Genomic DNA, 16,692 nt, shown 5'->3' with positions numbered 1-16,692 from the left:
AGAAAAAAAAAGGAAAATTCTTATTTTAAAAGGACAAAAAATACAATATGTCTATATAAGAAGAAAAGAAAAGAAAAGAGAAAGAATGAAACAAGAAAAGAAAAAAGAGAACAATAGAAAAGAAAAGAAAAAAAGGAAATGAAAAGAAAAAAGAGAAAAGAAAAGAAAAAGAAAAGGAAAAAAAAGAGAAGAGAGAAAAAGGAAAAAGAAAGAAAAAAAAAATAAGAGGAAAAAAGAAAAAAAAAGAAAAATAACAAGAAAAGAAAAGAAAACAGAAGAAAAGAAAAGAAAAATAACAAGAATAACAAGCTGTTGAAATTGAACAAAAGCTGTGGCAAAAATAGTCAATCCTGACTGGTTGCCAACCAAGGAAAGAAGAAGAAGAAGAAGAAGAAGCTATTTTTAACATTAATAAGATAGTAGGGGTCTTTGTTACTTGTTGACTCTTTAAAAATGATTTGTATTTTTAAAAAAATAAGTGGGTCTGGAGGGAAGACTACGCTATATTTCCATGTTATTCAACATCAATAAGATTGTGGGGCCTTTGTTTTATTCTTTTTATATATCGTTTTTTATGATTTGTTATTTAAAAATAACTGGGTCTTGAAGAAAGACTATGCTATATTTTTAAGTTAAAATAGTCAATCCTGACTGGTTGCCAACCAAGGAAAGAAGAAGAAGAAGAAGTTATTCAACACCAATGAGATTGTAGGGTCTTTGTTAATATCGTTCTTTATGATTTGCTATTTTGAAATAACCGGGGCTGGAACAAAGACTACACCATATTTCGATGCTATTCAATGTTGAAAACATTGCAGGGTCTGTTTTTGGTTGTTGTTGTTGCTTTGTTTTTGAATGATTTGTTTATTACTGGGTCTGGAGGAAAGACTATGTTATATTTACATTTTGTTCAACATTAATAAGATCGTGGGGTCTTGTTGTTTTTTTATTATTATTTATTATTTTTCATTTGCTATTTGAAATATTTGGGTCTTGAGGAAAGACTACGCTAAACTTCTATGTTATTCAACATTAAGAAGAATTAATTTTGGGATCTTTATTTGGAAGATTGTTTAAATGTTTTATATAACCGGGTCTAGAGAAAAAAGACTACGACTTTGTGCTATATGAACGCATTGCTATAGGGTTTTAGTTTAGAACAGATTCGCCAAAAATCCCTTCAAATTTATATCATTTGTGGGTAAAGTCATTATTGCATTTGTTGGTAAAGGGTTTTAGTTTTTCGTTATAACTAACCGGGTCTGGAGAAAAGACTAACCTCGATTCTCATTTATTCCACTGGAATATCATTATCGTATCTTAGGTTGGACTTATATTATATTTTTTTAAACAACCGGGTCTGGAAAAAAGACTTCGGACTTATATTATAATTTTAGAATTAACCGGGTCTGGAAAAAGACTTAACACTTTTGTGCTTTATTTCAATTTTTTTCAAATAAACACTTATTTTCCTCCATTTTACAAAATTTCTTCATTTTTGTTAACAATAATTCATATGAAATCAATTTCCATAAAGAATATAAATATATACAACTTATGTGTACAGAGGAAGGCGTAGGTCCCTAGAAGCATATGCTTGTGGCGGGATACGCATTACTATAGGACTTTAGTTTAGAACGGATTCGCAAAAAATCCCTTCAAATTTATTACATTTGTGGGTAAAGTCATTATTACATTTGTGGGCGATCAAAAATTATAACATTTGTGGGTAAAGTGCATTATTACATTTGTGGGTAAAGTGTTATTACATTTGTGGGCGTGATTACATTTGTGGGTAAAGTGTAATTACATTTGTGGGCGTTATTACATTTGTGGGCGATTATTACATTTGTGGGTGTAACAGGGTGGAACGTACTTGAGGGGTAAAAGGGGGTACTGATACGAAAAAGGGCACCTATGAATAGGCAAAGGGGTACTTTCTCACACATAAAACGGGCCCCTTCCTCAAGTGAAAGGGGCACAGAACACGTTTATGGGGGGGGGGCATTTTTTGTAAAAAATGGCAGATACGAGCAAAGGGCACTTAGTGACACCTAAAAAGGGGTCCTCCTTAGGTGAAAGGGGCACAGTATACGTTCATTAACGGGTATTTTTCTTGGGTAAAAGGGCACCTTTTCAGTGCTTCAAAAAGTGTGGGGGCACAGTGCCCCCAAGATCGCTGCCCTTGCAGCACAGAGTACAAGTTGTTTGCAACGCGAATGTGGATGTTTTATTCAAAGAAAATCTTTATTCAATATTTCTCCACAAACCATTCAAATGCAAAATACATGTAATACATTACAAAAAACATTAAACAAGTCATATATATATATATAAAAACAAAAAATCTAATTGATTTTCAGAAATACCCTGTTCATATCATTTTATGGTTAAGCATTTGGAGAGTATTCTTCCAAGATCAGGAATGCAATTAAAGAAAGAATATTTCATCTCGCTAGTTGTGGGCCAACTGCTAGTCAAAGTAATACCATGTCCACTATAATTGGCTACCCCTTGATATCGATAAGAACAATTTCGCAATCGCCACGGATTGAGCAAATATCAAGTTACATGAGTAAGAAGAAGAAATTATACTAAGCGACTTTGAGATTACGTCAGTCTTTATTCACCTGCGGCCATGAGAACAACCCAAGGGGCGCGCTAAAAAATTTCATATTAATATGTATTCGCATATACAACATAAAACCATCATATCAATTATAACAACATAATGACGAATTAATGCGCAATCATGCATGTATACAGCAATGTAGATCACGTGATTGTCAGATGATCTTATCACCAACCAGTTGAATGCAGAGAAAGTCTTGTTATTAGACACTGTTTATGGCATCGTGATCATGAGCCCCAACAGATTCATCGTAAGGCGGTGGAGGCATGTCGCTGTCACAGTTCTTTATCACATCGCTGTTGGCCTTGCTGTTGAGGCCAAGTTCAATATTTAGAAAGCTAGGCTCGACCACGTGGACGTTGGGGGCGTTGACTGTTTCGCTTCGGCAGTGAGGCAGGTACGGTGTGGTAAGGACATTCCACCGCTGAAGTATTAATAAAAAGTGAATTATAAGACACAATGAGACAAGGAAACCTTGAATTAAATCTTGATTTATCAAAAAGACTGTTGATTTTCGCTTGGCACTATCGTGTAATTCATATCGTGAGAGTTAAGTGAAATGCATCTATATATATAAGATGCATTTTCATCATGATAAAAAAGAAATGAAAGATTCTGGTATAAAATTGGCCTAACATTGACCCATTAATGTAGATTCTACATTCATGATGTGTATATAGGTCCAACACGGAACAACCACGTTACATGATATATGGGATAATGATTTCGAAATTACCATTTATATTCTGTTAGAGTAACACTGCTCGTAAAATTCTGAGCTGATATACAAAAAATGCAAATATGTCATCTATCCAGAGTCACGGACTAAATTGCCACTTTAATTCAGCAATTTTCGACAAAGACTGCTTTGTCATGAACAGCATTTGACAATAGATTTTCAATGATGTAGAATCCGTCCTCATTGCCATCGCAAAGAAGAAGAAAACTCCCTATTGTCACCCAGAAAACGTGAAGTTTCTAGTATGGGCATACAAAAACGAATTATGATCAGGGGCGGATCCAGGATTTTCAAAGGGGGGGGGGCACATTTTTCCAAGAAATGTTTTACAATTTTACAATACTTGTGTATTAATGACATATTCCCAGCAAATAAATTTGCTGTGACTCTCAAGGGGCGGGGATGGGGGGGGGGGGGGCACACTTGATATGAATGACATATTTACACTGATGATATTGACTATGGCCCTCAAGGGGGGAGCAGGGGACGGGACCCCCCTTGGATCCGCCACTGATTATGACTGAATGTTACCTCAATCAGGGATCCGTGGGCGCTGAAGATCAACTGATAGAAGAAGACGATAGGGATGTTGACCATGGAAACGAGGGCGAGCATCCAGCCGATCATATAGCCCCACCATGGGTACACGTATGTATTATTGTACGTCAGGGGTTTGTATTTCACCAGGCTAAAGACAAAGATTGCCTGCAAAAGATGGAGATCATAAAAATGTATAAATTACAAAAGTTAATTACAATAAATTGTAACAATCATTATCAGTGTGTTGGCTCAGGTGGTGGAGCGACCGGCTCACAACCTGGAGGTCGAGAGTTCAAACCCTGCATGGCAAGTCCAGCCCCAAAACGTGAAAACATGGGAGCTGCTGTTATCCTGTTTTGTGTCGATCTGGCGCTGCACAGTGGCTGCCGGGCCGACGATCAATGGGGGGGGGGGGATCGGAATTTCGCTATTACCAAGAATATGGATTTATCATTTTGTTTCCACGATGGTTTCTAGTCATGGGAAACCCCAATACAGTGCGTGTCAAAAGGGTAATTGGTGAAGTCTTGAGGAAAATCCAACAAATATTAAACGAGGGTCTAGGATCTTGCCTTTCGTTTGGTATTCCTTATTTTGATTGTCTATGAACTTTCAGAAATATTTGATTGAAAATCATCTTGATAAATGTATTTCGTGTATTACAAACCAAAATGGCGTTACTACATCACTTATCTCGTAGGGTCATTTAAAAGTAACAGCGTTTATATTATCGTTAACATGGTTAAACTAACACCATAGTTCTGCAGTTATACTCACGGAGGTAAAGAGTGGAGAGAGACAGATCCACGATGCTATCATGTAAGGAGCAATCCATCTAACACCTGACATCTCTGTTACATTCTTCATAAATCGACGCCCACCTATATACAAAAACACAATACATCACAGTGGCGCATGCAGGGGAGGGGGTTACAGGTGTTCGCCCCCTTAAAATACCCACACCCAGAGGCGTCGATCCTGGGGGGGGGGGGCAGGAGGGGGCGATCGCCCCACCAATGAAAATATTGGGGGGGGGGCAAACATATCGTTTTGCCCCCCCCCCAATAATTCCGCATGTGCAAAAAATAAAATAAGATTGTAATGTTACTCAGATATCAGCAAGCGATATTGAGATACACAACTCATATTTTATTTAAAATCGTGCTTAAAATGTCCGCTTTTCAGATTGGAATAAAAAAAATTTCAGCTCGCGCTTCGCGCTCGCATAATTTCTGTAGCAAAAACCCATATTTTTCATGATTAAATAGGTGAACAGAATGTCCCGTTTTCAGTTCTAAACCTCAAAAGAACTCCCGCTTCGATTTGCAATAATCTTTTGTTGGATATATATATTGTTCTTTATTAATAAACGGTCAATTTTTTCCAGATTGAAATATCAAAATTTCAGCTCGCGCTTCGCGCTCGCATTTATTCTTTTAGATACCCATCTTAATAATTGGTACCAAAAATGCTTAGAATGTCAAGCTTTCAGGTCAGAGTATGAAAAAAATTTCAGCTCGCACTCGCAATATCTGTGTAGTGGGATATGTATCCTCCTTATGAGTTACTACAAACAGTCCTAAACAGGTACCTCTTTCCTGTTTTCAGGTCAGTATAGTATAAAATTTCAGCTCGCGCTTCGCGCTTGCATTAATTTGTTGATGAGATATGTGTCTGTTTCTCATGAGTCATACATATACGTGTATATATATATATATATATATAATATATATACATATATATGCATGTGTGTGTCTGTGTGGGTGAGTTTGTTTGTTTTGTGTGATCGAGCGCCTTTGGAACGTTGATTATGATTTCGCCCCCCCCCCCAATCTGAAAAATGGATCGACGCCCGTGCCCACCCCCCTAAGAATTCAACCACCCCTTTGAATAACGTTTAAGACCTTTCTTTCAGCTTCAAAGATAAATTCCAGTTGTGGAAACGATCTCAAAATGACTTTTTACAGAATTTAATATTATGATCACCAAAGTGTGTATGAATACAAAATATGTGCCAAAGGATTCTGGAAGAAATTGTGTAATTGCTGAGAAATAAGCAAAATAAGCGCGAATTCGGTCACTTCCGTCGGGTCTTTATTCCAGCAATAATAATACACTGTCCCACGTGTGCCTATCTGTGTTGGCGATCTTCAGTGTGATCGTTTTTTAGCTAGATATTATGATTTCACAAAGTTCAGTTTATGTAACTGTACCAGATCTAGATCCACGATGATATATCAATTCTTTACCTTGGTTTTACAGACTTTCTCACGAAATCAGTGTTTTACTGCAACTACGTTCATTTAGCTTTAACTCCCCCTTTCAAGAATCCTGCTCAGTCACCACTGATACATCAACATGATAATAGCCTTGATCAGATGTGGGATCCCAGTAGGAGTAAAATCAAATTTTGCATTGATTAAAATTGCAAAGATATTTCTCATCTCACGACCACTTGAGATGCTCCGACTGATTTCCAGGAGTATCCTGGTCGGAGTAAGGTCGGAGTTTCTCTGTCCAGACGAGCACTACTCGATACGACCCTTCCCCCGACAAAAACAGCTTTGTCTTGACAAGAGAAACATCTTTGGAATTTTAATGCATGCATAATAGAATATTACTCCGAATAATATTCCATGTCTGATCAGGGCTAATCAATAGTAGATTACGAAAATCTTTAAAAATCAAACTCAGCATGATACCAAATGGAGAGAACGGTTTTACAACGGTTTATTTTTAATTGTTCTAATGCCATTGCGTCAATGTAGATTCGGCTACTATCATTTGGTCTACCATCAGTTCATCCACTATCCGTATGGTCTAATTGCCATTTCGTCCAATCACAATTTCGTCTAATAACTAATTGGTCCAATAGTCCTTTCGTCCATATACCACTTGGTCTGATTGGACGAAGTGTTAATTGGGCGAAATGAATGAATAAAATGGCTATTATTATTATTATTATTTGTTTGGCGTCACCTGTGCCTGGGAGTGCCTGGGAGGCGAAAAGCGAACTGAATCACTATGACCCGCAGGTCTCTCCTCCCGATATAACTGATTGGGGGGAATGCAGGTGGACCACTACACCGGGGTTTCCCCTACTCTTATACGAACTGGTCAGACCAACTGGTTATGGTAGGAAATGGTCATAGACCAACTTGTAATTATACGAAGTGATAATTGGACCAAATGGTTATTAGACCAAATAGTTATTAGATTAAATGCTGATGGACGGAATTGTATAAATAAGACTAAATGGAAGTACATCATGTGATGAGTAGACGAGTTAACGAATTGACAATTTACCTTTGCAACATAATCGGTATTTGAGAATACCCTATTCTACGATTATGTCAAAGGTCACGACCTGTAGTGACCTACATCGTATACGTACCGTAAACCCATCCGATGGTAAAGCTTTCAAACATAGAAACCCACAGAAGAACAAAGCCACTGGCTGCATAATAATCGAACAATTGGAAGATATACATGCCTCCCTGTATAACGTGACAAAAGGGGAAATATCAATAGCAGTAAATTACACTTTTTTCAAAAATCGTGACTTATTTTCCAAGAACCCCTTTTCCATCAAGAGTTAAAAACAATAAAAAGACCCAAAGTTGCACTCTCGGATGGACTCTTGGACTCTCGGTTGAGAGGGCGCCCGAAACATACGATGAACGTTGATATGCTTAATGTCGGCAAATTTTGTACCTACAGAATCATTAGGGAGTTTTCACAACACTACACCGAAGCTTTCTGGAACATAGAGAATATATTTCAAAAAGCACTCTCGACTACGTAGTTTTTCGTCGAATGTCGGTAAATCAAAACAGCAGTGTCGTCTGTGACTCTGGACAAACGACATATTTGCAATTTTTCGTAAGCTTCGAATCTTAGGACGATCTACTGTCCCGGTTCACCACGTTTAGACAAAGACCTCTCAGAGTTTCTTTGTGATTTGACGGGTATTTCAAAGCGTTTACTATGCTCGAGAATCCGTACCCGGTGCATCTTCGAAAGCCCCCTATTTTGTGGGTTTTTTTTCTCGAGACTCCCTTTTGTTTTTCCAGATTTAAAGACATGATGTCCTTTGATTATTTGATACCATTTTATGCCGTGCTTTAACACAATAAATTAGATTCCATGTAGATCTCAGATCCGATGTAGTTACAAAAAAGGTGAAACAAAAATTATTGCAATTCATTTATTGATGACATAACAAAATTATATTCCACAATATAATTTCATATATAACATAATTCTAGGTTTTATAAACACAATTCATACAATTAAACTAGCTCAGATGATTTTTGTATTTTAGAGTAAAACGGAGGGGCTTGCTGAAACAAAAGTGAAGCTTGTATGAAAAGGAATCACCTAACCTTGTTTCATAAAATAATTTACACACACATACACAAAAAAATCATAACAATAATATTAATATTCATCTATGTACTCGTTGTTAAACAAATATTATCTGCAAAAGCATACAACATAAATACAGTTGGATATTAAGCCATCAAATTTCATTATTAAAATGGCGAAGGAACAGAAACTGCATGACTAAAATAATACAAAGACATACTTACGTAGGTACATATAGGTATTCCAGCTAAACAGAAGACCAAGCAGACAAAGACACATAACAATTCACGACGAAGCCCCTTGAGAAGAGTATTAGGATATAAATCCACAATCGTAGCGATGAGTCCTTCTACTCCAACAAACTGATCAAATAGAAAAAAGAAATGATACTTAACTCTTACTATGCCATGCCCAATACCCCTATAGTGCCAGGGATATTCGAGGGAATCCTAAATTGACCGAAACGTAAGCAGAGACCGATTTTAAAACGGTCATATCTCTTTACTCGTACGTTGTATAATGAAACCTTCTACATATGAAATGATGCATGGTTCATGAACTTTATGATCATGTTATGACCTTTCATATTTGCAATCGGAAAAATTGAGAAAAGATGAAATATTTTACATAGTTTTTTTTCAATAAGTAAAACCTAGAAAATTACGGTTTCATGAACATTTCAAAGAGTAAATAACCTGAGTAATTGTAGAGATACCAAAAAATTAAGAGGATAAAATTAAAGTTCAATGTTTACCCTTTCAAATGACGTATCTATTGATGAAATTGAGCAAACAGAAATATGAAAAATAATGCTCTTTTTAATGAAATACTATTTTGCTATTCAAGTTATTTCCTCTGAAATGTGAGAGGGTTTATACACACGAAATAGAAACCGACCTTTCCAAAAAAGGGCATTGCCGTCGATCAAGTGACCAATCACAACACAGCTGCGATCCCCACGCAAACACACACAATAATATATTAGAGCCATGTATCTTCACAGTGCAGCCAACCGTACCCTTACATTCGTGTAGTCTTCAAAACAAGACCCTGTAATTTTTCAGAATGCGCTGTATTCCGAAACAACCGCTATGGGGGAAACAAAATTATTAGCGCAGTGTAAATTTTATGTCATTTCAATTCTTGTCAATATTGTCGTAATGCAAAACATGTTTTTAGAAAAATCGTAACCTGGATACGATTTGTGGTGTGCGATGCACTCAACTATATACTGTTTTGGATAATGTAGGCGATTTCTATCCAGTGTCGGCAACAGACATTTGCGACCCTCTCAACTATCGATCAAAAGCATGAATCAGTGTAAAGTTTGGCCATATTTTGTCAGGGTCGATTCGTCGTACATACTATACGGGCTTTCGTACTGTAACAAAGTTATTGCCAGTCAGAAGGAGACAAAATATAGAAAACTAAAGATGATATATTGAAATATAGATAAAGAGGGATCGGACAGATTCAATACTAACGGGTTTGGGGTGTAAAATCCCACAAAATAATATGGGCGTTTTTGGCAAAGTACACAGAACTAAGAAAAAATGTTTATTTTTCGTGAATCAAGAAGAGGAAATACAGATCAGTTACAAACTAAAAATAAATTCAATACAAATTTTCAAAAAGAAATTTTAGTTCTATTTGTTCTGTATTTGTGGTCTGACCCCCCCCCCCCCTCGCCTTACAAAAAAAGTGAGGTCAGGTGGAAATGTTTATGTTGATTTTTAGCCCTTTTTGTGATGACCAAGGTTGAATACAAAATTAAATGTATTTATTACAAAACATAATTCTAGCATAATATTCATACGTTATCATTATTACGTAAATAACTGATCTCACATCTCTCTTTCTCTCTCTCTCTCTTTCCATCTATCTATCTATCCATCTCTCGTAATCTCTGATCTCTCTCTCCTTTCTTTTTCATGCCGTGTTTTTTTTTCACTTTTATTTTACTTTTATATCTTTGCATAGATTCTGTGCTTAAATGATAAACGATAATTTACAGTGAGCTAATGAATTATAATGAGAGTAACAAAACTACTACTACTACTACTACTACTACACTACAACTACTTTTTACAGCAGTACAAAAACTGGGTGTCCTGGTCGGACAAATGAATCGTTTAAAATATTATGAACGTTGATATTTGTGAACACTCATTCTTAAACTGTCTTTAAATGTTAAGGTTGATCCGTTTTGAAGTAAGAGACCCCCCCCCCCCGGCTTCCAGGGTAACCAAAATTAAGATAAATATAATGAATAATTACGCAATTAGAATTTTGTGATTACAGTCATTATAAGACTGGTATTCTGACAATTTACAGACTGTAATCTGGGCCAACTATGCATCTCGTACATGCCAAGGAATGGACAATACATGCCGGATATTCTTTTTCGTGTGGATAATATCATGCAATATGAATATGAAAATATAATGGCAATTTTAGACAAGAAAAGGGCCCCATTGCATATTATGTCTTTGAATAATTGATTATTTTCAAACTTTAGGCTTCATTCATTCCGCAAGCGAGCAAAGTAGCCACCTGTCTGATAGCGACTGCATTTTTATTGTTCATGCCACCAAGTCATGAACAATAGATGCCCAGACTCCCTTTCACGTGGAATGTCTAATCCGCACTCCCTCCTGACCTATTATCGAGGAGAGCAATTTAGCACAGGATGTTCATAGAAATCGGGCCACGCGCGCGTCTTTTGATTTGAATACTTTCAAAGGTTCCGATACGCACAATAGCTTTTCTCTCCGTTGAGATCAAGATTAAGATTCCTCCGTCTCTTTCCCCAACACCTTCCATTGACTTATTGCCATTAAAGTACATAATTTTTATTCAAATATTTGTTTCGACTTTAAGACATTTAGCATCGACAATATACGTCAAATTTCCTGTAATCTAAATGATGATGATGATAATGATAGGGATGATGGTAAAGATGGCATGGATAATGTCGAGAATGAGAACAAGAAATCACGGGAAAACAGCACACCTTGTAGCTGAAGCCTATTTTGCATATTTAGAAATAAAGGATAAAGATAAGATTTATGATTGAAGAAATGTATAGGCTATATAATCCTTGACAAATCAAAAATACAGGAAATTGAAAGATAAAAGATGGAACATAAATAACGAAGCAATGGGGTTTGAAGGTAGAAATTACTAACAATTTGGAGAAATTTAGATCTTTATAATTTGTTGAACCTTACGATTGTTTATTCAAATAATATGTTTGTAATGGATCATCTATCAGAAAAGTAAGATATTGCTTTCGACAATATCAGAAATTATATTTTCTACACCTCTTTATTTGTGATATTTATAATTACCCCGTCATTAAAAATATCAATCTAGTAAGGATTAATTTTACTTCCCCTTCCCTGAAATAAAAATTAAATGGACATTATTTGCTGTTCAAATGATATATAAGTGACACCACTAAGTTTCTTTATACCGTGCATTGTCAATATTCATGCAGTAGGACTTATGCATAATCAACATACTCGATATGTTAGTACAATTTACATTTCCAATTATTAAATTTGCTTGATATATTATTTTTTTTCCATTTAGTAGTAATCCAGTTTATGCTTCCCGATTTGCCATATGAGCTCAGCGTGTAGGGGAATATACCCATTATATTTTTGCTGGCAAAAAGGGAGAAACAAAAGAAAGTGGAACATCGGAAGAAATTATGCATTGATTGATATAAATTATTTCTCGCTAATAAAACAAATGAGGAAGAATAAAAAAAAACGCATTACGGAAAATGCATGACATTCACAGAATTTTGTAAATAAAAGATTATGAAAAGTGCGTTTACTCGCTTGATTCGCTCACTCACACTTTTTTTTTTTTTTAAATCTTCCTTACACCCATCATATTTTTATTTCACCCTTGTCACATTGACAACATATATTTTGTTGATGATCAAAATAATATTTAGGTTTCTTACCGTAACCGATGCAAATTTGATGTTTATTTTTTCCACCAAAATTGGTACGTAATTTGGTGTTGTTATCAAATTTTCCTGATCCATTTTTTTTTTCATTTAGTAGTATATGATATCAGATTTGACATATGAGCTCAGCGTGTAGGGGAATTTACCCATCATCGTTTTGCTGGCAAAAAGGGAGAAACAAAAGAAAGCGGATCATCGGAAGAAATGATACATTGATTAATATAAATTATATCCCGCTAATAAAACAAATGATGAAGAATGGGGGAAAAAACGCATTGCGGAAAATGCATGACATTCACAGAATTTTGTAAATAAAAGATCATGAAAAGTGCGTTTACTCGCTTGATTTGCTCACTCCCATTTTCTCTTTTTTTTCTTCCTTACACACATCATACTTTTTATTTCGCCCTTGCCACATTGACATCATATATTTTGTTGATGATCAAAATAATATTTAGGTTTCTTTCCGTAACCGATGCAAATTTGATGCTTATTTTTTCCACCAAACTTTGTACATTATTTGGTGTTGTTATCAATTTTGCTTGATTCATTTTTTTCGTTTAGTAGTATATGCACATTTGACATAAGAGCTCAGCGTGTAGGGGAATTTACCCATCATCTTTTTGCTGGCATTGATTGCCCTTACACATTTTTGTACACATTGCCTATTGACTTGGGGAAAAGCGAAGATTTTACAAAATAACACGACTTTTTCCTCGTAAATTTCTTAACTATTCTGTTGATTTGAGAAGCGATACCTTTGTTTCTAGAAAGAAAAAATGTCTGCTCTTTCATATTTACATTTACTAAAAATCCTGAAAACACTTCAGTTTGGCGCAATTAGCAATTGATTCGGAAAACACCGCCACAGATCCAAATACCAGCAATGTACCAAAACGGCTCCGCCGCAGGGAGAGGTTAATTATCACTTTTTTTTTGCTTCGTCCTATTTTATTCGAGGAGAAAATTGAACAATTCATATTTTTGTGAGAAGTTTGAATATGATATTAATAAGCGTAACAATATCAATAATTCTTTTTTTATAATGGTAGGGCTATAAAAACACAAACGAATATGAACCATTATTTACCTGATCTTAAGTTTATAAAGAGAGAGTTTTGCTGCAGGAGAAATGCAATTAATATGATTACAATAATTTTTATGACATAATATGTAATTATAATATTTATGACTGTTTTCACAAAATATTACTAAACTTTGAAATTCAATAACTTTGTTATTTGTTATCCGATTTTGATGAAATTTTCGGTATTTTGCTCAGTGAATTCTGCTTTGTATATAAAACTATAAATACTTTCAGCCGGGACCATCCCTTTTATACTAAAAAAGAAGGTGAAAGAGAAGAATAATGATAATAATAATTATAATAACAATAACAATAACAATAATGATAATAATAATTATAATAATAGTAATACTAATAATGATAATATTGATAACAATAAGAAACGAATAAATAAATAATGAGTGTGATGATTGCAGTGCGCAGACGAGAGTTGGAAATGACAGGCTTCTTTACTCATATATTTATAACGAGAACAATTTTGTGACAATGCTAAAAACAATGTATAAGACCTTTCCCCCGCCCCCCCCAAAAAAAAAAAAAATCCCCAAACAGTGCACATTTGCAGGCAGAAAAAAGCCTTGACACAAGAATACTACCATACTGGCCTGCAAAAGACCCGATCGATAGCTCATGAATATTCATGTAACAATAGCGAATGGGCGAGTAGTGTTGGGTGAGGAACATCGTACCGCTCGGTCATTGGTCAATTCCGAGCTGAATGTCTTCACACATTCGCCGTTGCTCTGCCCATAGAAGTACGTGTATTGCTACACACAACCGTTATATCACACGTGTCAATAGGGGAAATCTTGATTCAGATCGCGGCAATATCCGAAATCAACTCTTGAAAATAATGATGCAAAAATACAATTTTACTCAAAAAATGTCTATGTAAACCACTATTTTTTATATGATAAAATGAATGGTGAATTCCTGGCCAGTATAACAACATAAAAAACAGAAAATATGGTGTTGATTTTCTGGCTGTAAAATTGGTTTAAAAAAAAAAGGTTCTCTGGGCACGCATACGTGCCAATGGCATTAGAGGGCTAAGGGCACGTATAGCTGCCAACGGCATTTAAAGAGTTAAGAAAACAATGGGGTAAGAACAACCCTTCGGGAACCCCAACAGAGGGTCGTTTATGATCAACTTGTTGACACCTGCAGGGCCCTTAATGTTCGGCGCCAAATTATCATTTGTAATACCTTAAGCATTTCTTTGGGTATATAAAACATCCATATACATGCATACATCGGAAGGTAGACATTACAAATAAATACTATACATGAAAGTGATAACCGGGAGTCTTTATAATAAATAGAGATATACAGTTTATTAATTATTGATACTGATAATATTGTTATGCAACATTTATCACAAGGGAAACACAGAAGTAAATGTAAATAAAGAAAGAAAGACAAAAAAAAGCTCCGGAGCAACAGCATTGAAGCAGAAACAAAGGCAAAATACAGAAATGTAAAAGGTGATGCACGAAATAACACGAGTGAAGCACGAAATAACACGAGTGAAACACGAAATAACACGAGTGATGCACGAAATAACACGAGTGAAGAACGAAATAACACGAGTGAAGCACGAAATAACACGAGTGATGCACGAAATAACACGACTGAAGCACGGAATAACACGAGTGAAGCACGAAATAACACGAGTGATCGAGTGATGCACGAAATAACACGAGTGAAGCACGACAAGTGTCGGGGGGGGGGGGGGGGCGTTTCACAAAGAGTTAGGTTAAGACTTACAATCACACTTAAAGGTCAAGTCCACACCAGAAAAATTTTAATTTTAATCATTAGAGAAAAATCAAGCAAGCTTAATGCTGAAAATTACATCAAAACCGGATGTAAAATAAAAAAGTTATGACATTTTAAACTTTCGCTTATTTTTCACAATACAGTTACATGCATAACTCGGTGACTTTCAAAATAATGAGAGAGTCGATGATGTCCATCACTCCTTATTTCTTTTGTATGTTTATTTTTGCTTGAAGTCATTTGACATTAAGGACCAATAACTGAACCATAAAATGTTGTAATAGTGGTAATACCACATGTTCAGGGAGGAAAAAACATTGTTTAACAGGATAATAAGGAGAAAATTAGAATATTTCATATTATAAGGAGAAAATTAGAATATTTCATATTTCTTATATAATACAATACAAAAGAAATAGTGAGTGGATAACATCATCAGTCCCCTAATTTTGCATACCGACCAAAGTGTGCTAATAACTATTTTGTGAAATTAAACGAAACTATAAAATGTCATATATTTTTTTTTTTTTGGGGGGGGAGGGGGTGGACTTTGTGGGGTTTTATAAAGATTTAAGTATGGCATGTATGGGGTGTTTCACATAAATTTAAGTATAACTAAATGCCGACGAGTAAATGATATCCAACGCGCAATCTTATTGATCAATACGCAGTTAGTGCACGTCCTCTTCGCATTATCTGACCAATGCGGTCATGCCTTTAATATTGTACGCAACTAGGCATTTAAGTGGGTAATGTTAATTGATGCATTCAGTTATACGTATGCTATATTCTTTTTTTCTTTCCCCATTTTTTTTTTCAATATCAAATTTCCTTTGTATTGCAATGTAAACTATTTTAATATTTTTATGGACCCTATGGAAGAACAGAGTAATTCATTTAAATAACTCTGAAATGGGCAATCCTTTCGAATATTCTATAAATTTTATCCATTCAACATATTTGCAATTCATTTTGTTTATTTCCATTGATGCCATTTAGGTTATTTATTTATGTTATATATAATTATGTATTATGTTTTTTTTAATAATCGGAAAATAAATAAACAAACAAACAAACAATAAACAGTGCGACTCTAGTCATACTTACATCTTTGTGAAACGCCCCCCCCCCCAGGAAAGAGTATCCTTACCTGAGTGTCTAAGCCCAGGACTATAAGACATAGAAAGAAAAGGACAGCCCAAAGAGGTGACACGGGCATCTGGGTTATAGCCTCAGGGTACGCAATAAATGCCAGTCCCGGTCCTGTAATAACAGAATTTCAAGTACAAGCGAGGAAGATATTTTTACATTATATACATTCTTAAACCTGAATAAGAGGGAATTTAGTATAAAATCTGACAACCGTATTGAAATACCACAAAGCATACCATATGATGGAAAGCAACACACTTAACAAATGATAACAATGGTAATAGTGATAATAATAATAATAATAGTAATATAATAGTGATGATTACAACAACAACAATAATAATAACAACAGCAACAATAATGATAATAATACTGAGGTGGAAGAGAGAGAGAGAGGGGGAGAGAGAGAGAGA

At 35.3% G+C, this 16,692-nt stretch overlaps 1 protein-coding gene across 1 annotated transcript; it reads right to left on the bottom strand.

The window, feature by feature from the left end:
• Positions 1–967: 967 nt before the first annotated feature.
• Positions 968–16,391, bottom strand: LOC129262821 (sodium- and chloride-dependent taurine transporter-like). The gene is made up of 6 exons (XM_064101197.1): positions 16,278–16,391; positions 8,504–8,641; positions 7,306–7,408; positions 4,689–4,792; positions 3,903–4,076; positions 968–3,056 (listed from the first exon to the last, which is right to left on the bottom strand). The coding sequence occupies exons 1-6, from the start codon at positions 16,344–16,346 to the stop codon at positions 2,835–2,837; spliced, it is 810 nt and encodes a 269-aa protein (XP_063957267.1). The 5' UTR covers positions 16,347–16,391; the 3' UTR covers positions 968–2,834.
• Positions 16,392–16,692: the final 301 nt, after the last annotated feature.

The sequence above is a fragment of the Lytechinus pictus genome, chromosome 6 (assembly GCF_037042905.1).
Source record: "Lytechinus pictus isolate F3 Inbred chromosome 6, Lp3.0, whole genome shotgun sequence".
In the NCBI taxonomy this organism is placed as follows: Eukaryota; Metazoa; Echinodermata; class Echinoidea; order Temnopleuroida; family Toxopneustidae; genus Lytechinus; species Lytechinus pictus.
The sequence above is the reverse complement of the archived record's forward strand: the minus strand, read 5'-3'. Positions and strand labels throughout refer to the sequence as shown.